Consider the following 23,450-nt stretch of genomic DNA (forward strand, 5'->3'; position numbering starts at 1 on the left):
AGTACAGAAAGTTAACCCTTTAAAGAGTACCAGGTAGCCTGCCCTGGGCAAACATAAAACTGCATATGGGCACACAGCGTATGCATAGTTATAATGTCAAGAATATATTAGACATATAACAAACATTCTAATTAACCACTGAAACCCGAACAAATTAGCAAAGGCTGTATCTGAGAGGCAACCCTCTGGGGACTAAAAAATGCAGACTGAGATAGAGCCAGAAAAAAAGTTATCAACAAAAATAAAACTTCACTTTTATTAATTTACTGATAAAAATGTGAATAATACACGAGGGAAATGGGCGAACAACAAAAAAAATCAAGTGAAACAAAAGTAATAAGTGTTCAAGCTAAGGATCAGAATATGAGGTTTACCAAAGCCTCCTGAGCTACGTTAAAGGCTTCACATTTCACTTGGCAGAAGGTGTGTTTAGGGTGGCAGTGGAACCATTTGGGCCAGCTGTGATTCCTCTGTACCCTGCAGGAAAGTGAAAAGGTAGCTTGAGGGCTTGTTGGTCTTTTTCACACCCTCTTCATGCGCTGCCCTGGGGAAATTCATTGGCCCATGCTAATGGACAGATCCTAGACTCATAGCGAATATAAAACTGTAGCAAGGAAGGCCTGCACTAGAAAAAGCATCCAAAAACGTATGAGGCTTCAACAGACAATCCAGTGAGCCCAAAAGGAACTGGAGAATGGACACGGGAAACCACTAAGTTACTCACAGATTCTCACTGTTTACATAGGTGATGCACATATAACATTGTTTCCTTTTTACCACCCACAATGTGGAAAAAAGATCTTTAAGGCTCAGAACGCAGTGCCAGCAATTAACGTTTTTAATTGCTCCACCCAAGAAATGTACACCGCTGTGCCTTTCCTGTGGATTATGTCCTGCACTAGCGTAGCAGCAAATGGTTCTCTCTTTGGAAATTAAATGTTTCTGGTAGTTTATTTTGATCTTGTTACATTAATGTGTCAATTTCATCCTCCGTCTCTAGATCCATTGTTCCCAAAAATCAAATTCCTCATTCTCAGCTGAGTCAGTTGGAAAATATTGACACATTAGACATCTGTAAAGGATCACAATCTGCCCACATTACTTAAACATTAGTTGCTGATATATTAGCTAGTCATGTATCCCACTAATCTATAGAGAATTGTACATTGCATAGTGGTTTATGCAAAATCGCACAACTTGTTATGCACTGTGAAATGCACCATCTGATATATGCATAGAAATTAGAATTTACCCGTTATATAAAATCCTATACACTAAGCTCAATTGTTTCCAGGGGAAAGAACATATATCTATATATATATATATATATATATGATATATATGTCTGATGCTCAAGGGGTACATTAACAAGTAGGTAACAGTACAGGTGGAAGGGAAGTTTCTGAACACCATATGGCTTGTGGCAGAAGCAAAGGTATCATAAATATAATTTGAACAACTTTCTAATATTACCAAAAATAGTGGGACAGACATACATTTTAATGTTTGTCGTTAAAGGAAAAGTTTCACATTCCCCTATAGTTAAACAAGTCAAGTTTTATACAATGTAGCTTTTCCTTTGGATAGCATTGTAAATATTTTACTTACGCAGTCTCCAGCAGAAACGGTAATTAATAGAAGTATTGTGCAGAACTCTTCACTGTTGATTGCTCATCCATCACCTTTTTCTGATTATTACAGTTAATACTAATTTGTATCATTTGGATCATTCCTGAACCCAGCCATTAGAAAAGAATAAGAAGCCAATAAAGAACAATGCATGTAACAGTGCTAGTATGGAAAGACAAAAAAGAAGAACCCTGAATACAAAACATGTCTCTAAGTGCTTTGTTCTACCTTTCAGTGGACCAGCATTCATAGGGTAAGAGGGGCCTCTATCATCTTGAAAGCTCACGTTGCTGTATCACACATTTTTTGTGCTGTCTTCTCAGGAACCAATACTGCAACGTCCAGTTTTATGAACCCAAAACCTTGCATAAATATGCAAATATGGTGATTCTTTGTCCACTGTTGCAGGGGCTCTCATGTTTGCACATGCCTGAAACATGAATGTGTTCTAGAACTGTGAATGAAATAAACTTATTTTCTGCCAGCTGTGGATGATGCTTCTAATGAAGGAACATTTGTTATAAATGCATATTAAGGTTAAGGGTGTTGACACTGGAAAGCTTGTTTGACACTTTATTTTCTGTGACTGCAAATACTAACTTTTAGAAGGAACATGTAAAATTGTTATCAAAGTATGTCTTATTGAAAAATATCTCTACAGTGTGTTTGCCTCGCTCTGCTCACTTGGAACTGGAAAAGCTTGAAAACATATTAGATGTACAGGATAATCGCACTACAGGAATCCCTCATAAGCACCAAACCGGAAAATGATTGGTGTAGATTAACTGTCTATGATGTAACAGAAATACAGAGAAGACCGTGAAACGGATTATCATATTTGGTACATGTATATAAAATAAAATAAAAAAAACAAACAGAAGCTTATAGAAACATCAGTCCGGAATTAAATCGTAAAAATATTTTAAGGGGATTCCTCTTAATGTCGACTAAATGTGTTGCTGGAGATTACAATGTCTGTACTTACATTATCCTTCTGTTTAGGATATCCCTTCAATAAAAAGCAGACATCAGCCTGTGAGGTGTGCTGCATGTGCAGTTTTTTTAAGAGCATCAAAATACAACACATCAAAATTATACCAAAATTAACATGTATTTAAAGCAATAATTTCCCCATAAAACTCTATAAGAACTATAGCAATAGCTGACAGTTTAAAATGGGGGTACATTTCTTAAATGTGAACTATACTTTTCTTGGTATACCTTTCCCTGCATGCCACCAGCCCTGACACTGGATGTATGACCTAGCTTGTTCCTGACCTACCGAATTGTGCCTGCTCTTATCTCCCTGTATCTGAGGGCAAAAGCCAAGAAACCAGCAATTGCCCCCAGCCCACCCTGAATCTAAATTAAACAGCTGCGCAGCAGCCCACTGGAGGTGCACCAGGGCCATCTTTAATGCGGGGTGTCGATGTGGCAGAGCCTGTCCTGGTGTGTGTGTGTCTGGGTGTCGGTATGGTAGAGCCTGTCCTGGGGTGTGTGTTTGGTGTGTCGGTGTTGCAGAGTCCGTCCTGGTGTGTATTAGTTCATCTGTTTCTTGGCACTTTACTTACTGTAGAAATAAATAGAACCATGTAATTTTTATTTATCCAGAAATAAAACGCCCTCCTGAATTTGTAGTCACTTTAGAGATCAAAACTTTCTAGGCCCAGAAATCAGTGAGAGGAAAAGTAAAGGTTTTGTGTTATTTACTCCATTTCAGTCTGCATACTTTATTAAAAAGGATTAGTGGTACTAAATTGTGGTTTCAGGCATCTCGTGCATGATGATTTTTTTTTTTTTTAGTGTACTGATTTACTCCCAATCCCATCACATTACATCATTATGCGTTAGATTGGAAAAGATGGGCATGGATGGCGGGCTGATTCCGTGGCGCAACCAGCCAGTTGATTAGACTTGTCCCCCAGGCCTTAGGCTGCCAGCCCTCCCCTGTCAACAAGCAGTCCAAATCAAACAAGGGATAATCTAGGAATGCAAACAATGCCAGGGGCCAGTCAGAGCCATAGATCAATAAGGTCCATGCAAACAATCCAGGGGAATAATTTGAGAGCAAGGAGCAAAAGAAAGGCAGGTCAAACCAGCAGCAGCACAGGACACCTGAGTACTTTTGTGGTCTGTTGATGAGGTTTATATACTTGTGCCTGACACGCGCTTATTTTCCTAATTGGTCACAGATAGGATGCAGTCATGCCAGGGTGATCAGTGTCAAGAGAGGACATATTTCAGCAACCACACCACCTCCTGGTGGAGACATGGGTAGGTGTGGTGTTCTTGTAAGTACAAGGTTACTGGATCAAGACCCGTCCCTGACATAGGGCTTATTGGCTATTTTGCTCACATAATTTGATATTTTTTACTGCTTCTTAACAGTGATGTCCATGTTTAATTTTATTGTCTCAAATAAGTCTCTAAACCCAATCAAATGCCATGAAATAATGTATTACCTTCATTTCTGTATGCAGCCGGATGTGGACGTGGCCTGATTTGTTTTGAAGAATTTTGCACGCCCTTATGCATAAAAAACATAGCATTAACATACAGATACACACACTTAGTTACAAGATAGATATTTACAAGACAGGCAGACATTTGTAATTATTTTGTGTTATGTTGGGAGAATGGGGACAATATTAATTCTTGGCAGAAGAAGCAAAGTCTTTCCATTGATTTCAATGGAAGCACTTTCCTGCCACTGATTGGCTGCTTATATTGTCAACCACTGACAGGGATACTGCCATTGATTTTATTGGGAGTACTCTACTGCCACTGATTGACAGCTTAAGCAGCCAATCAGCGGCAAGAAGTTTCAGAAATGTTCCCCCATTTTTAAAGACAATATATTAAGTACTCACATAGTGTTAGGGTTACTCACAGAGTACTTTCATACGCATTCTTCTATGGTAGGGGTGTTAGAGCGAAAGTGATCTTAAGCAGCAAATTATTTCCAATTTTTTTTTTTTTTGTAAAAAGAAGGAAAAAAATCAGAGCCTGCAGTACAATATTTACTCTAGCTGTTTGTTCTGGAGCTGCTCATGATACTAGGCGTCATCGAGATTTTTCCCATACGGACATCAAAGAGACTTTTCATTATCAAAGTTGTCCCCATATAATCTTTAGATATAAGGTCAATAAATTCACTGTTTTGTAAGTGGGTGGCAGTATGTTCAAAACCATGTTAAAGTAGAAAATAAATTAATGAAATACACAACATAAAAACCACAGTCAAACATAAGTAAAATGTAATCTATATGTATTCAAGAAAGAAAAAATAAATCACATTAACTCAAACATGAATGCAGATATGCTTAAGAATTAGAATATATGTGAAGTTTTCTCATATGTTCAACAATATATGCCTATTAATACATGAATAAATAATGTGTCTATCAACATCATTTTACTACTACTACTTTTTACTACTAATGCTTTTCACAGTCTTTTTACAAGAATATGCTTTAATGGAGGGAATATATTTTAATACTACAAAAAAAACCTGATGTGCTTAATGGGAACACATATTTGGGGTTATGTCACTATCTATTAACACATTGGGGGAAGCAATTCTTTGCATCCCTAACTGCGGCAGTTTCTTCCTAGCCTTAAAAGTGTGGTGTTCAATGACAGCTCAAATAACATAAAAGTATATTATTCTAATGTGATATACGAGTATGTATGAGTGAGTTTGTTCCGTGGATGTATATAATTTTTTTAGATGCCTAAATTACTGTCAAAAATGTCATCGAACTATGTCATATTTTGCACCATCTTTTCTTAGATAGCATTTCCTGCTGTTAGCTAAAAATCTTCGGTGACACAAAAAGGACAAATTCACTGTGCCAAGATAGACCAAAAAAATATAACTGAGCTACAAATGTAATCTTTAGGCAAGGGTCCTGACAAGTAACACCCAAGAAATGTCTGATTGAAGCGCATGGGAAGTTTCCACAAGTTGCCTAAATCATGAACAAACTACATCAGTTTGGGGATATAGTATATGTTACAGTTGAACTGCTATAGGTTAGCAGTTTCCTGTTAGGTAAGCTCCAGAGTTCAGTGTCCATTGACTGATCAACTTGGGAAGGCACAAGATTGCCGCAGGTAATTTACTTGGGCAGTTTATTCCACAGAGAAGACACATTTGCAATGTTTTCTTTACTTGTCCTTAACTTCATAAAACATACCTTCCTTTGCTCTCTGGCAACTTTTCTCATGTTAATCTTCTGTCCCTCATTCTCATATTGTTCTGTGAAAGAACCAAGGATTTCATAAAGCTCATCCGCTTGGGTAGGAGGGAAAACTTCACCAAACAAAATATCATATGCGCGAATGTCCTCTTGACAATAAAACCTATGAGAACATACATACCAACTTACAATAAACAGTATTACATTATTACATATTATTACATGGGATGGGATTTGGTCTAGAATCTACCAAGTCCCAGTTATGCAGGGTGGTGATTTGGCAGACTTTGGACAAGTGAGGAGTTTATTGCTCCACTGAGAAGGGTTCTGGAAACCTTTGAAATACAACTTTAACCATTGGCGGCGAAGAGGGTTAACATTCTCACACTCATGTGCAGAGAGTGTCTCTCTTGTTTTCTCTTATTTCTCTATTTGTTCACCTCACTTTTCTTTAATATCTGTTTCCCCTTCTCTGTCTCCTGTCCTTTCTCTTCTTTCGTCTTCTTCTCTTCTTTCTTTCTTGCCTCTCCTCTATTGTCGCTGTCACAGGTAAAGCCACACCCATGACCACACCTCTGGTCCTGAACCAGCCACACCCCCAAACACAAGCAGGAAACAGCTTACAAAAGGCAGCGTCACCACCTACAGTGCATATGTAGGAAGGCCATTAAGGAAAGCCTTCAGTGGAGACGGATAGCATGTGGCGAAATTCATTGAAATCCATGCAAGATAGCCTCCAGCATATGTGTTTATATCAAATATTAAAAGGGAGGTGGGCTTCTCACAGTACAAAGAACAAGTTTTTTTTTAATTTTTTTTTAATTATCTTTGATATCCATAAAATCTATGAATACTCTGGATACAGTATATTATATAATGTCCCTTTGGTGCAAAGAACAACGTTTATACATTGTATGTATATTTTTTTCAGAAATACATAGAATTAAACACATTGTGAAATCGCAGCTAAGACAATTTGGCAATAAAATCTTTTATTTTATCCTTTAATTGGCATACCATGTCATACTTCTGAACTCAACCTAAACCATTGTTCTCATGTTTCATTTAGCAAGGTGCCAAATTTGAAACGAGCTTAAACTTGGTGGAGCTCAGCTGTATTATTACTCAGAAGCACCTCTGACATTCCTTACATGCTCCTGTTGTGATGTCTCTTCAAGCATAGTTGGACGTCATTTTCACCAAAATCTATATTTTGTAACTGAGCTTACTAAATAAACCCACCTTCTATATGTACACACTTTACGCAGCCATCTTAGTATCTGCAAAATAATTCCTCCCCATTCATTAATTTCTCCATAATTGTTAGGTTGCTGATTGTTGTTTATTGGCCTGGAAAGCTGTATAAGAGTTGGGTGAGGACAAGTAAAGATATTATCAGGGTAAAGAAACTGGTTCGATGTATTCTGAATGAAAAAACTAAACAAGCTCTTATTTGGATCTCTGAAATTTGAATAAATTTAGATATGATAGAAGTTGCAATAGTTATCTTTAACTTACTTTCGATTAGTTTCTTTTCGTTCAATTAGACATGATCCTTCCAAAGATATTCCTGCAAACAGTCCCCGAGACTTACAATAAGTGTATACTGCAGCAGAACTTCGGATTGCAACATCACCTTCCAAATTCCTATTCAGAAAAGCAAAACAGAAAAATATAGGACATGATAAAGCAAAAAAAAAAAAAAAAAGTGTACTTGGAGCCGGTAAAATACACCTAAAAACATTCTTATACAGGCATTTACTCCGAACAGTGGTTTCAAGAAGACATAAAAATATGACAATTAAGTAACGTGTGCAGAAAAAAAAAGTATATTATGATGTTACATCAAAAAGTCCTATTAACCGAAAAAGAACAAGCGCTTGGGCTCTCTTACAACCCAAGCACAGGGAGATAGAGGTTAAAAATACAATCTTAGTGCTCCATTTTTATCATACATTGAAAATCTAGGTTGGTTTAATCAGTCTTAAAATGTGTTAATATTTTCCTGCAAGCTCACATTACATTCAGGTATAACGGGTATAGGAATGCACACTTGATTTATTTGTAATTCAGCTTCTTCAATACCTTCCTGACTGCTTTGTCCAAAAAAATCACCAGTTATGAGCTACTAAACTCTGTAAACTGAGGTAAGAGGTCTACAGAGATGGTCACTGCTTCCAAACATTCAGTAGGGCCTTCTAAAATAGTAATACTTTCCTGATAATCATCCACTTAAAGGTGACCTGCCACATTCCAATGTATCCCCAAAGCTATGCTTTATAGCTAATCGATCTGTTATTTTCTCCTGTGCTGTAAGGAACAGCTCCCATAATGTGGCTCTATCACAAATTAAACTGGTGCTTGCTTTGCCCTAATTTATTTTTGATAACCTACTGTAACGTTACATAAGAATTGCACCTTTGTAAACGCCTGTATCTTGAAGCTCATGTCTGGTCTGTTAAAACAATGCAGATACTGAGATTGTAAGCTCCTTTAAGCAGGAACCTCCTTTCCTAATGTACCCCACATCTGTGTGAACACTACAGTAAATGAGGATAGTAGTAACCTTTATTCTGTATCTAAAATGGGATCAAGGACTGATGGGTCATAATTAACATGTTGAATATGGGTATAAAAATTGGCTTTGCGCATAAACTGGAACACAATCTTTAAGTGGATGATTACCGCCATGTTATTACTTCTATTTTATAAGGTCCTACTGTTGCAATGAACAGCCAAGTAATTTGTAAACACGGATAAAACGTCTCCATAGAAAGCAGAAATAATATGTAGACCCATCTGAACTTTCTTCAGAACGTCCATATCATTCTGGAGATTGGGTCTTGAGAGCTGTACATAATACTCTAGGTCCTACCAGAGATCTATGAAGTGGAATAACCAACTAATGGCTCAACCTATAGAAGCAGCACCCTGCTTGTTTTTCCAAAGCTTTGTTGCATTGCCTGTTTACCTTTAAGTCATTAGAACTAATTATTCCCAAGCCCATTTCTACCGTTACTAACAAAACAGTGCCCCAATGCTATGTTTTGTCTTTGTATTTTTATATCCCCAAATGCATGATTTTATCAACATTAAACTGTACCAGACACACTAATTTATTTCCATTTGGCTTATTCCACCAGGAATGTCTACCCTGCTGCAGACCTTTGTAAAAGACATACCTCACCTTTGAGACCTTTTCTAATATCTCTCATAAAAAAAGTATAGGTCCCAGTACTGACCTCTGAGGCACCCCACTAGTAACAAGACATTCCTTTTGAATATACACAATTAACTCAACCATTGCCTTATCCATTCAATATTGGATAGTGTTCTATGAGGGGTAGTGTCAAATGCCTTACTGAAACCTGGATAGTCTATATCTGCATTTCCTACCTGGTCTATTTTGTTCCTTAGTCAAAAAAGAAATTAAGTTAGTTTGATAAGAATCGGATCTAGCAAAACATTTAACAATTATTCCGCATGGTTTCCATTAATTTCCAAAACTACTGATGTAAGACTGGTTTGCAGTTGGCAATCTTCCCTGCTATGTTTTTTTAAAGTAGTGTTATAAATGCCAACTTCCAGTCACTGGTTGAATAAGTCTGCCAATGACTTGCCAGAACTCTTAAGCTCCTTTAATAACCTTGGGTGTATCCAATTGGGTCCCATTGATTTATCTGTATTTACTTTGGAGAGTTCAAGTAGACTATCTCCCTCTCTAAACACACGTTTTACATGTCTTACTATTTTTTCTTCCTGCATCTACCTCTGAAATTATTTCAGCGGTCATTTAGATCTTTATCCTCATTTAGATAACTCCCTTAAGTTATCTTAATTAGGTGGCTTCTCGGCCTTTTGGCTAAGATCAAGTGTAGTTCCTCTTTGGGAAGGGGGGGACTATGCTGATCCTCTGGCCTTAGGGTTCGGGATAGCAAATGGAGCCCGAGGTGGAATTGCCCTGGCAGAAATGCTGGAGTCACCATGTGTGTTATTGCACGCCACTGCACACGGTGAGCGCACGTTCTCACTGGCGGCCTACCAGCACTACCTTTTCCCCAGGTACCTTCTGGTCCTGGGGTTAAGACTTTATTTTTGAATCTGGCAGGCCAGCAATGGCCTGTCCCTAAATTATTTTTCTTAATTTATATATTCACTTCGTTTACACGAGTGCCAATTAATTTGCCCCCCCTTTTGGAATTCACGGCTTTCAAATTCACGGCTTGGCCCTCACTATTCTATGGCACACGATTTTGTACTCACGTTTTGGACACTGTTTTCTTTTTAAGAGGCAGTGAAGCCTGGACTTTGCTGGAGGAGGATTGGGTGCCTTCTGGCCCCTTCCTCCCTTCCAAAAAAGCCAGCAAGGAGTCTCACTCTTCGGGGTGAGACTCAAGATCCGACCCTCCCATGGGGGGGGTTGGAATTTGTCCGAGCTCTCCGTGAGGGAACTCGGTATCGTAGTCTGGCTTCTGCTGCCTTGTGCACAGAATGCGGCACCCAAAGGAGCATGCACCTCGGGCTTCCAAAAAAAAAAAAAAAAAAAAAAAAAATCTCCCTCTGTAAACACACGTTTTACATGTCTTACTATTTTTTCTTCCTGCATCTACCTCTGAAATTATTTCAGCGGTCATTTAGATCTTTATCCTCATTTAGATAACTCCCTTAACTTATCTTAATTAGGTGGCCAAGACATGTTTCTTTGAACCGCTGCACCAAAACACTTTACATTTTCCCTTATTCTAGAACTCTATAGTGGGCAGCCACACAATCTTGGACCCTAGGTCACATGGTCTGTGGCCTCTAGGTTTTTACCACAGTAGCTTCACACCACGACCCTTGTCTTAATTTGTTCAACAGAAGTATCTAAGCTCTGCAATTGCATTCCCTATCTTCAATATAACCCCTAATGACAAGACTGTTTCAATGTTTTAGCAACCACACACATTATATATTAGGGTTTTTTTTAATTCAGGACAAGCAGGGCTTTTTTATAGATACTATTATTTTTTATCATATCTAATTAACTATAAAAAATATTTAAAACATGGTGCTTTTTTTAAATTACTTTTTCTAACTTATATTTGAAAAGATTTCTGCGAAATCTATGGAAAAGCCTGTTAAATAGATTCTAATATTTAGAAAGTTTGTATGTTTTACACTTTTTCTACCACCAGCCTAGTATGTGTCACTTCAAAACAACACATCAGTATGTGTTCAGCAACATCTCGTAAGTAAAGTGAGACCGCTTGTCCGGTTGTTTCGGGGCTAAAAAGCCACATACCGGAGGTGTGCATTTTTTTCTTTTGGAATCTTGACATCTGGTCAGCCTCCTCCATATCCAATTTGGGACCTCTGCCAAATCAATTAACCACATAAGACCATATATTTTTGAAAACTAGAGACTCATGGATATTGCAAATGCTAGCATTTTAACACTTTTCCATGCTATTTTTGGGAAGATACAGTACCAGTTTCAGGACTTGCTCAATAATTTTATTTATTTTACATGCTTTGGACTTTTTTTTAACATTTTGTTGGAACTGATGGTGTCATCACTAGAAAATTATTTTTAAATGTTACTACAGTTGTATATTTTATTACACTTAGGAAGCGATGCTTTAAATCCAGAGAATTTTTGTAGGGGGTGACTTAATAGTGCCCATCATTTGGCATCAATCTTGGATCGCCACAGTAAAAAAAGTTCAAACGTCTTTAAAATTTGAACACTGTCCGCTAAACACTTCAATGCCATGCCACTCAAGCCATACAAAAACTTAGGCCTTGATCCTTCTACAGATTTGCTGAAGACAAGTCACTCGGTTGCACAGTGTGCCCCCTATCTTGCAACACTTTCTATTTTCAACCAACTACTGGTCTTTAACCATTGCTAAGAACGCATCCAAATTTTGCACACATTACCATTGCTGCTACGTATGGACGCCAACCCATGCCAATATTGCCAGATGCAAGACAATTGCACTATCCGCATGTACACATAAATAACAACTCTATGGGTGCCACAAAGTAAGTTGAGGGTCAAAAGGTCACCTGTAGGTGGGGCCATCTAGAAAACAATTCAACCCACAACCACAAAACTCAACCAATCTCTACAGCTCTCTGGTGTGCACTAGTACCTAAAATGGCGGCACCCTGTGCAAAAAAAGTTCTTCTCTGAAAGTGATCATTCCAACGACTCGAAACTTGGTGTGACATTGTCTTGTTAGGCCAACTAAAGTTTGTTTAATACAAGTTGATTGGACTTTTCGTTTGGCTGCCATATTGGATTCATTAAAACCACCATACTATATTTTTGAGCATTCTCTATATCTCAAACAGATGTACCAAAACTGCAATACAACTCTGCATTAGGCCCCTACTCCTGTAGTCTCAAGCTTCATGACCTCACCTAAACTTTGTCACTGCCACAACAAAACTCTAGACATTCAGTAGGGCTCTGTGTGTCTGCAATATCTGCAGCTTGGCCACCTGCATTGTTGCTCGCAGCTATATTTCTTATTATCCCTTATTCATATTTTTCTCCTTTCACTTACATACCAGGCAATTTTCGTCTCTGCGTGTGCTTTGGTACATCTAATGTGTATTGCTTCTTTAAGCTTAGCTTTATATTTGTTCTTACCTTCCCAATTCTGAATCTAGTCATAGTTCCTATACAGTGCTTATGAGGTAAAAAAAGAAAGATTTGTCCAGGGTCCCTGCGTTAATATGAACAATGTTTTTTCACTGAATTATACAGACATTATATATATATATATATATATATATATATATATATATATGTATAGACATTATGCAGGGCCAACCCTGGCACGTTCTTCATACTACAAACTAGACTTGGGCGCCGGCCAACTCTTCGTGTTCGTCTTCGTGGGGGAAAAAAATCATTGTGTTCCACGAACATTCGCCCGTTCCTGTGTTCGAGTGAATATTTGTGCACATTTTTCTGTAGAAGGGGTTAAAGCGCACAACACAGCAGCTTTGGCGCCAGGATTTTAAATGTCCGTACGAGCAACTCTATTGGTTGCCAGCAGGGGCCTCCTCTGCCATCAACCATTGAAGTGCACCTGTACTTCATTGGTTGATGGCAGACGAGCCCCCTGCTGGCGACCAAGAGAGTCACTCGTACAGACTTTAAAATCCTGGTGCCGCAACTTGCCCCGGAAAGACTACTGGTCTCCCCGCTCCAAGAGTTTAAGGTCCGTACGAACGACCAATAGAGTTGATTGTACGGATCGTTACCTCTTGGAGCGGGGAGACCATGGTCTCCCCAGGCCAAGTTCCCCATCAGGAGTTAAAGGGCCGTGCGAGTGAGTCTATTGGTCGCCTTCAGGGACCTCCTCTTGCATCAACCAATTGGTTGGAACTTGGCCTGTCTCCCTGCTCCAAGAGTTAAAGGTCTTTAACTCCTGATGGCAAACCTACGGATCTCTGCTTTACGCAGCATTGCGCAGATAAGGTAGGTTAGATGGGGAAGGGACTAGGGAGATTAGTAAACGAAGATGAACACGAAGATTCTTCTTTGTCTTCGTATATGTTTTGCCACCGCCATGTGCGTATGTTCGGTATTAGTTTTCATGTTCGCCCAAATACGAATGCACAAGTCTACTACAAACATTTGGATCTAATTGCTATATTGGATAAAGCATATTTGTTTTACTGCATTACATAATCTACCCACCTTCCTAGGGGCCCAATTGCCACCGTAAAATTCCCTCCAAGTGTAAGGTTACCACCTTTTGCAAATGCTTCAACAGCTCTTTTATGATTCAGTATAATAACCAGATCAGAGACCTATAAATAAAGAAAAAAAATAGCATTAATAATTTCACCTGTTTTTCATACACAATTTTAGACGTTACCGTTAGCACATAAAGGACATACATATACTTACCAAGCAGCACAAGATGATAAAGCTTTGTGTTTGCCTCCGACTATTTATTCACTTAAATAAGCCAAGAGCTGACAGTTGCATTTGACTTTTAATAATCTTAATCATTCGGCATAGGCCCTTTCAGAACTTTTTCTGAACCCAATTCAGAGTAATTAAAGAGAAACTTTTACTACCAAGTCCTGGAGGAAAGATGAGCTCGTGGGAGCTCATGTGAGTTGAACTGCCATTGATTTCAATTGACGCACTGCTGGGTAATTTTTAAGTAGAGGAAAGTTGATGTCCAGTGTTACTTGATTTTTTATTTTATACTATTTTTTCTCTGACCTAATTTATTCAGTTATTTTATCGATTCATTTGTATATTTTTATGGTCATTTTTCTACAAAAGGTGAGTGCAATTTACTATTAAAAATGTGTTATGTGAAGGGTCTCAGATATAGTTATACACTTAGGGTTGTATCAGTAGACTCACACACAGTAAAAAAAAACAAAAAACAGTCAGATTCCTCTAAATCCAGCTTTCTTTAGGGATGATTAAGTAAATGGAGATACTATTACATGTCTTGAATTAATTAGTATCCATGAAGTCAGAACACCTAACTAAACATGCAGACCCACCACTTTTTTGTGTTATTTTTGGATAAGCAATGAGGTTCCCAACGAAGTATCAGGACAAAGCCTCAACAATTGGGAGATAGATATGCAGGATATAAAGAATGCTCACAATTGCATGTTTTAAAACATTTTAACGTATATAGATAACATAGTCTACACAGGAACAAATGTTATGTTTAATATAGACATGCTGCTACAAAAGGAAGCATTTACAATAATTCAATCAATCCAAATTATTTCTACTTTAGCCACCACAAAGGGACACAGAGTAATACCAACACACTGGAGGTGTGGGTATCAGAAGTCAATTTACAAAATTAATTTTAAATTATTTTTTGTCATTGCATTTAATAAGTCACAAAAATATGCTACTCAGTATTCTGAAATCAGGCTGCACAACGTGTTGTCGAAACAGGGCAACACATTTGTTGCATAACTTATTTAAAATTCACTTTTTGCTTAGATGAATTTAAAATATAACTACGGTAGATAATTAGTGATATAACAATTGTGCCATAAATCCTTATCAAGTTAGACCCGAAGGAGGACCATACCAGTACACTGTGGATCCTCACCCTATATCTGCAAATAGCTTAGGCACAATACTTATTGGTATCTGAATCTGTCCCTATTCTTGTCCAAGGCCCCTACTGTTAATATTTCTATGGTCACGTAAAATAGCGCAAGCAGAGTTGACCAGGGCCAAAAATCTTGGGACGGCAAGTAAAATACACATGGGTAGTAGCGCATCAAAGTTTTATCAATACTCTGAGCCTGGCCACAGCAATTCTATTACGCCAGGAAACAGGTGAAGGAGTGTTTTTAAGGAAACAATTAAGGATAAAAATTAGCATGTGACCCAAGTCTGTAAATTTCCACATTCCACAAACAAGATGGCAGCCAAACAAGGTATGCAAATAAAATAAAGAGGAGCTGATGTCATCATGCTTAGAAAGCACATGCCTGGGGGCGTGGCTTGGATGGCGAAGGAATAGGACGCACGGCTGTGGAGCTCCTCCAGTTTTTATACATTTACACGGCTTTTATTGCATTTTGGAACCGAATTTGCTAATTATTTTACATGCTCTTCACTCCAAGGATGTCCACGCATAAATCAAAACCAGCTACGCACAACCTACCTGCTTATTTTGAGCCGAAACCAAAGAGGAAAGCGGCCTCCCGCGCTTTACTGACCGCTCGCAATGCTGGGGAAGATGGCGACACCACGTTGCTCCTGGCTGAACCTTGCGCGCCGAGCTCTCCTGCTCCGTCTGTGGATGACCCGGACGATCACGCACTCACAGTTTCCTCAATGAAACTATTGCTCGAAGACATGCGACACAAGTTTCGCCAAGACATAGAGGATTCCCTTGCGGCAGTCCATAAAGATTTACAAGATTTGGGGGATCGTACTCATCATTTGGAATCTAAAATGGAGGACTTCTCCGAGGCCCACAATACTGTGGTGGACACCTGTAACGCTTTGCAATCGGAGGTAGAAGCCCTCCGTTTGAAGCTCAGCGATTTGGAGGATCGCTCTCGGCGGAATAACGTCCGCATTCGAGGCATTCCGGAGGACGTCTCCCCGGAACACCTGAGAGCTTATGTGGTATCTTTGATCCAAGCTCTATTGAACCTTCCACAATCGGAAGATGTCAATATTGATCGTATTCATCGCCTGCCTCGACCTAAGGCGCTTCAGGGTTCACCTCCTCGAGATGTCATTTTCCGCCTCCATTTTTATGAACTCAAAGACAAACTTATGTCGAAGGTGAGGCTTGCTCGAAATATTCCCGACCAATACACTCATTTACAATTTTTTAATGATTTATCTCAATACACCTTACAGCAACGGAGATCTCTTTCAGCTATTACGACAACTTTGCGATCTCATAAAATCCTTTACAAATGGGGCTTCCCCACTCGCCTGCTGATTACGAGAGATGGACTGCTCCATTCGGTTAGATCGCCTAAGGAAGGTATTGCTCTACTGTCAGCTTGGGGCTTGGACATTGTCCAACCTCGTCACTCATCTGCTCCTGACACAGCACCATCATTGGCATCCTCTCCTAAACGGTTGGCCCGGGAATGGTCGGTGGTTCCTACTCGTCGCTCGCCTCTTCATACTTAATCGTCAGCCTCAGAGATGTCATCCTCTCCACCGCAACACCTTCCCTTTTTTTTTTTTTTTTGTTGTTGTTATTTTCCTGACCTACCGTCTACTATGAGGTCCAGTGGATTTCCTGTTCGGCTTTTGGAAGGCCTGCTTCCGTTTCTCCGGTTCTGTGGAGACTTCTTCGCTCTGTGTATGGATGAAGCGTCGGTGACTAGCTTCCTGATGGTTCCAGTCCTCGTGTACCGAGCTTCGTCGTGCTCCTTCGTTTCTGCAGGGACTAAACCGCTTTGTGCCTGTGAGATCGATGTCCGAATGAACCGCTGATGAACTTACCTCCTGATTGTTCCGGTCTCATTGCCTACGGTTGGACGTCTGAATGAGACCTCTCATTGTTTTTTCTTATTGTTGATTTTTCTGTTTGAAAGGGGTTTTTTTTTTTTTTTTTTTGTTGTGTGTGCGATGAGGGTTCTGCTGCTCAATACATGATTCCTTACACTCTCACTACACTTGATGCTATGTCTGGTTTCAGCCTCTTTTATGTAGCTGGATTTTCCTTTTCCTTACATTTCCATCTCAGGGCTTTATGTGCCCGCTCTATCCACTACACTACATACATATTTTGGTTCCTACCGCAGTCGTTTTTGTTTTTTCGCCGTGTTTTTCTTTTTTTTTTGTTTTACACATGCTGGAGGTCTCCCTCCCGCTCTCTGATTTTGGCTACTCCACCATACGGCGCCTATTTTCCTTGTGTTTCTCCTTGTTGGAGAACGCAAGGTCTTGTTACTGCCTCCCCCTCGCGCGGTCAAATTTTTCAGAGACCGCTTGTTGGGAGTTTCACTTTAGGTTTGGGGGATTTTCCTCCGTGTTATTCCTTTATTAGCTCCTTCCTGTCAGTAATATTTTATTATTATGTAATCTGCCTTTCTTATTACTCCGATTGTCCACGACGACCTTGCTCTTTTCATTGTTTATTTTGTTTAAAGTGCTCTGATTCAATATCCTTCCTGCTCACGAGACTGTGTTTACTTTTTAAGAGCTATTGTTTGTACAGGGACCGGGTGCGATTCTCAATGTCATATGTATGTGTATGGTCTTCCCCGGGATCATCGGTCACTCTTTTTCACCCCACTCTACATAGTACAACATTTTTTATTATTTCTTTATTTATCTATCTTTTTTTGATGAGCCAGTTTATCATTGTTCTCTGCTATCTTCAATATGGCCTCTATTAATTTAATGTCTATTAATGTGAATGGATTAAATACACCACATAAGCGCAGGATGCTTTATGCGGATGCTAAGAAAGCTCATGCGCACATAGTTTGTGTTCAGGAAACTCACTTTAAACACTCCAAACAGCCTAAGTGTTTCTTAAAAGATTATCCTTGGCAATTTCACTCTATGGCTACCACCTGCAAGGCTGGTGTTTCCATTTTTATTTCTAAACATTTGTCGTTTCAATCACTTCGCTTGGTGACCGACCCCCGGGGCAGATTTTTGATCCTTCACTGTATTTTGAATTCCACGGAATACACGTTAGTTTCTTTTTATGCACCCAACACGTCCCAATTACACTTTGCTAGGGTCCTGCTTTCTAAAATAGATTCCCTCAAGAAAGGCCACCTCATCCTTGCCGGGGATCTCAATGCGCTACTTGATCCTTTGTTAGATACTTCGACCTCCTTGAGGGGCGCATACGGTACACGGGTGAAATCATTGGCTGCCTCCCTTGCTCATTCTTTCCATTCCTTCCAATTATATGATGTGTGGCGCCTCCGTCATCCTCTGGACAGGGATTACTCTTTTTTTTCCGCGTTACACAAGTCGTACACCAGAATTGATTTTATTTTGGTTGATAAGCTTGCTTTGCAGATGGTGCGGGACTGCTCTATTGGTGTTATTACGTGGACTGACCATGCGCCGGTTTTTCTGTCTCTATCAGTTGCTCACTCCTTTATTGGTCGAGGTTCCTGGAGGCTTAATAATTCCTTGCTTTCCGATGACTCCGTCAAATCCCAGGTTCAATCCCACTTGGAATTATATTTTCGCGAAAATACACATCCACAAACATCTATAGAGACATTGTGGAATGCCCATAAGGCGGTGGTCAGAGGTAAATTTATCAGTATTGCCTCTTATTTAAAGAAACAGAGAGCTATCCATTCTGATTTGGATTCCCTGCTTTTACGTTTATATGACTTGGAAGCCCTGAATAAACAAAATCCGTCAGATCGGTTCATTGCTGAAATTGCCCGTATCAAACTCAAAATAACTGAGATTCAAGCCGAACGCACGGCCCGGGTGAGACTTCGTCTCCGCCAACGATTCTATTCCAAGGGCAACAAGGCCGACACTATGTTAGCGAATAAACTCCGCCACGCCACGGCCCTGTCGCGTCCTCAATTTGTTCTTTCCTCACAGGGAGTTCCGTTGCGGAATCCCTCTCACATTGCCGATAGATTTGCATCTTACTATTCCTCGCTTTATAATCTCCGCACTGATTCCTCAACTTCTCAACCCACGATAGATTCTATCAATACTTACCTTGACTCTGTAGCGCTACCTACTCTCACTGAGGAGATGGTCACGCAGTTAGAAACCCCTTTGGAGTTAGATGAAATTCAGACCACGGTTGCTCAATTAAAAAAGAACTCTGCTCCCGGCCCTGACGGTTTGACTAGTTTCTATTACAAGGCTTTTTTCCCGGTGCTGGGCCCTCACCTCCTTTCTTTATTTCGTTCCTTCATGTCCACTGGTCACATGCCGCCTGAAAATTTATATGCCCATGTTGTTACAATCCCTAAGCCTGGTAAATCTACTGACAAATGTGAACATTATCGGCCCATATCCCTTCTAAACAATGATGTCAAATTATATGCAAAAATTATAGCCAACAGACTTTCTCTGCTTCTTCCTTCTCTCTTACATTCTGACCAAGTAGGATTCGTGAAAAACAGACAGGCTAATGATAATACGCGCAAATTTCTCAACGTTTTGTGGGAAGCCTCCAAACACAACACTCAGTCTGTTTTGATTTCTTTTGACGCTGAAAAGGCATTTGATCGCCTCCATTGGTCCTTTTTGACGTCCGTTCTCTCTAAGTTTGCTTTTCCTCCCTCCCTGATTAGGTCAATAATGGCGCTGTACTCTTGCCCCTCTGCTTCTGTTTTCTTTTCCGGATTTATTTCCTCCCCATTCCACATCTCGAATGGGACGCGACAGGGCTGTCCACTTTCTCCCCTACTGTACATATTGGCCCTGGAACCCCTAGCGCAGCGGATTCGCTCGGACCCGTTGATCAGGGGTTTCCCTACTTCAAGTGGTGCAGATCTTACGCTAGGTCTCTTTGCGGACGATGTTTTGGCTTCCATCACTCACCCTTTAATTTCTTTGCCTGCGTTGATTTCTCAATTCCAGCAATATGCTCAGGTTTCCTATCATAAAATTAATGTCCACAAAACGCAAGCTTTATCTCTGAATCTACCGAGTTCGACATTACACCTGCTTCATGACTCCTATGCCTTTGATTGGAGGAGAGATTATCTCCTGTATTTAGGGATTAAACTTCCTCGCCTATTGTCTAAACTGAATGAATTTAATATTTGTTCAATCTGGAAGCAGGCTCTCCAGGACCTCGATAGGTGGCGTTCCTTTGATATATCCTGGTTAGGGCGTATATCTTCTGTTAAAATGATGCTTTTGCCGCGGCTTTTATACGTCTTTAGGGCAGTCCCGACCTCTGTCCCTCGTAAATTTTTACTTCACATACAGGTGGTTCTGAATTCTTTTATTAATCTTAAAGGTCACTCCCGCATCTCCAGGCAGGCGTTTTATTCTCCCAGGTTCAGGGGGGGTCTGGGGGCACCAGATATTCTATCCTACTACCATGCCACTATTCTGGCGCAATCGACTCTATTTCACTATCGAGGTAATCTGCCTCAATGGGTAGCCCTTGAAAACGCCTATGTCCATCCTTATTCGGTTGCCCAACTTTTATGGTTACCTCCTATTTTTCGCCCGTCCCTTCCATCACTCTCTCCCACTACGTTATGTACGCTTCACATTTGGTCTCACCTGGCCAAACGTAATTCGGCTTTATTGCATATCACTAAAGCTACTCCGCTCTCCTCTCTTGAGCTATTAATCCCACACTTGAATCTCGCCCATTGGTATGCTACCCGTTCCTTCACAGTGGGAGACCTCTTTGATAAAGGTTCTTTCCGGACCTTTTTGGATCTTAGTTCAACTTTCGGGCTTCCCTCCTCCGAGTTTTACAAGTTTCTGCAGATCAGACATCTATTGCAATCTCGAACGTCCTCGCTGACCATTGACGTTTTCTCATCTGACCCAATCGTTCACTTGTGTTCACGGTCCTCTCCCCCTCGAGGTGTGATTTCTATTTGTTACAGTTCGCTCCTAACCCATCTATGGGACAATAAATTACCGCACATGCTAACATGGGAGCGTGAGTTGGGTGTCACCTTCCCTCTTGAGATGTGGCTTGACTCGGAGGAGGCGATGCGTGGTGTATCACACTGTAGTAACCATATTGAGTTACAAAAAAAGGTAGTCTGTAGGTGGTACCTCACCCCGGCTCGACTATCACACATGTTTCCGTCCTGCTCGCCTTTCTGTTGGCGTGGTTGCCCGGATAGGGGCACCATGCTTCATGTATGGTGGCTGTGTCCCCCTGTTTCTCAACTTTGGAGGCGGTTGATACATCTTTTGGAATCCACTCTACAAATACACCTCCCCTTTACACCACAATTAGTGTTATTCCACATGTTCCCTGATCCTATTTCTGTTTGTGTTAGGAAATTGGTGATTCATTTCTTTTTAAGTTTAAAATTGATGATAGCCCGTAATTGGAAGTCGGCCACACTGCCGAAACTCGTTGATATACTCCATCATCTAGAACACACTTACCTTCTGGAAAAATTGTCCTTCCAAAATGATCAACGAATGCCTTTGTTTGATAAGGTTTGGGCTCCTTGGACGCAGGTCCAGCTTTCCCCACTGTGGCAGGGATGATTGCTGCGGTGTTTATGTGTGATCGTGCCCGGTCCTCCCTATCTTCTGTACCAGTTTACCATATGGTTCTTCCAATGACTTGCATTATTTTAGTCGTGGCATGATAACATTCTAATAGAGCACTACTTTGATTTTGTTTTTGTTTTCCTTTTTCTTTCTCTTTTGTATTTATCTTCTTTTTGTTCTGCTGTCTGTTCTCCCGGTTGGGCTCCCGTAGCCGCAAGGCTTCTTCGTCGAGTCTTGTGCCATTGTTGCGACTATTCTTCTGTTGCTCTTGTACATTTATGCATACTTACCACCTGTGTTTCTTTATTGAGACTATTGCCACTGTAATGCATTGTTTGAGTTACTGTGTTATTACTGTTGCTATTGATTTTTCATGTGTCTGGTGTACTGCAACTTTGTCTCGACGAACTTAACTCTTAAAATTGAAAAATCGAATAAAAAACTTTAACTTTAAAAAAAAGAAAGCACATGCCTTACAATTAATTATACACTATCGCATTGACACATTTAAAGAGACAGTGAATTCTTTGACTTAAATTCAAATTACAGTAGATTAATTTAGTCTCATCTGTCAAATTGTTCAGTCAGTTATCATAATTTGACAACTCCAAGATTTCAACATTGATTTAAAAATTGCTTTTTTACTTTCTTGGTCCTCTTTAATAAAAAAAAAGCCAAGAAGTTCCTATAAATTATTCTTCAGAAACCCAGCAGGAGATGCATTCAGCCAAACACATCACCTGGCACATTATATGTTTAACCGGCAGAAGCCCTAGTTCTGGCTCAGCGAATGCGGTGCTTGAGCATCTTTGAATAAAAATGGGAGCACTTTCCTGCCCCTGATTGATCAAGCAGCCAATCAGTGGCAATAAACCTCATACCAAGGTAGGTGTGGGAAGCTTTATCTTTTTTTTATTATTATTTTTTCATTTTCAACAATGCATATGAAAGTACTTACATATACTTTAATATGCACTGTTTGTTGGCTCCCTGGACACCGGAGTGTCCCTTTAAATACCTTACAAAGTACACCAATATGTATTCTTCATTGGCAGGGCTGTATGGGACTACTATTTTTTATTTTTTTTTGCTCAGTTTTGTTCATAAATTACAATTAAATACATTAGTTTAGTAATATAGATGCAAATCCAATATGCAAAAAAACCCCAGAAAACATGATGCAATAGAATGGAACTGTTGATACTGCTTATATGGCTATTTACATATTTCTATTAAAGTAATGTTCTGATATTAAAATAATTTGTATATTTCTAATTTGCTAAAACAGCTCTCAATCGACCTACTCCATAATCTGCCACAGCCGTATCTGGCACACTAGAACATTTATGTAATAGAAGAATATCGCTTCAGGGAGACACTATACATATTTTATTACAGTAAATACAACTAAGTTGTTTTTCCACAAGTTTTCCGTCTAAACATTCCCTCTGTAATATTTTCGAATATAATGTTCTCATCTTGTGCCAGTATATACACTTCTGTCATGCCTCGTGTTTTGAATTATTATTTAATTGGATGTCATATTAATTATATTTTTGGGATATTATCATTGACATATTTTGACAGGGTGCTTGTGTGGGCTCAGTTTTAAAGTGAACAAAGGTTATAAAATCAGCCTAACCCCATTATTTAAGACACATTCCACTGCCATTTTATTACAACTGATATGGGCTGTGCTCCAAAGAAGTATATATATATATATATATATATATATATATATATATATATATATATATATCTATATATATATATATATATCATGTTAGAGACTTCATAGGTAATCATCAAGCCATCGATTTCTTTGACGTTTCCATGGGGCTATAATAAAAAATGCTGATTGTGTAAAATTTCCATTATAATAAGAGACAAACATATTTAATGAAAATGGGGCCTCTACTGAAATGCTCTTCTCCATTAGA

The 23,450-nt window shown here is 39.6% G+C and overlaps 1 protein-coding gene across 1 annotated transcript in view; it reads right to left on the minus strand.

Moving 5' to 3' along the window:
- LOC149278223 (SH3 domain-containing YSC84-like protein 1) overlaps positions 1-23,450 on the minus strand; it is a 55,364-nt gene that overhangs the window by 12,189 nt on the left and 19,725 nt on the right. The window contains exons 5-7 of the mRNA XM_089502170.1: positions 13,531-13,643; positions 7,350-7,478; positions 5,804-5,994 (exon numbers count right to left, since the gene is read on the minus strand). Of these exons, the coding sequence (XP_089358296.1) occupies positions 5,804-5,994; positions 7,350-7,478; positions 13,531-13,643 (433 nt within the window). The remainder of the gene's footprint in view (positions 1-5,803; positions 5,995-7,349; positions 7,479-13,530; positions 13,644-23,450) is intronic.

Source organism: Sceloporus occidentalis, unplaced genomic scaffold, assembly GCF_023333645.1.
Source record: "Sceloporus occidentalis isolate IW3139 unplaced genomic scaffold, rSceOcc1.0.p SCAF_197, whole genome shotgun sequence".
Lineage (NCBI taxonomy): Eukaryota > Metazoa > Chordata > Lepidosauria > Squamata > Phrynosomatidae > Sceloporus > Sceloporus occidentalis.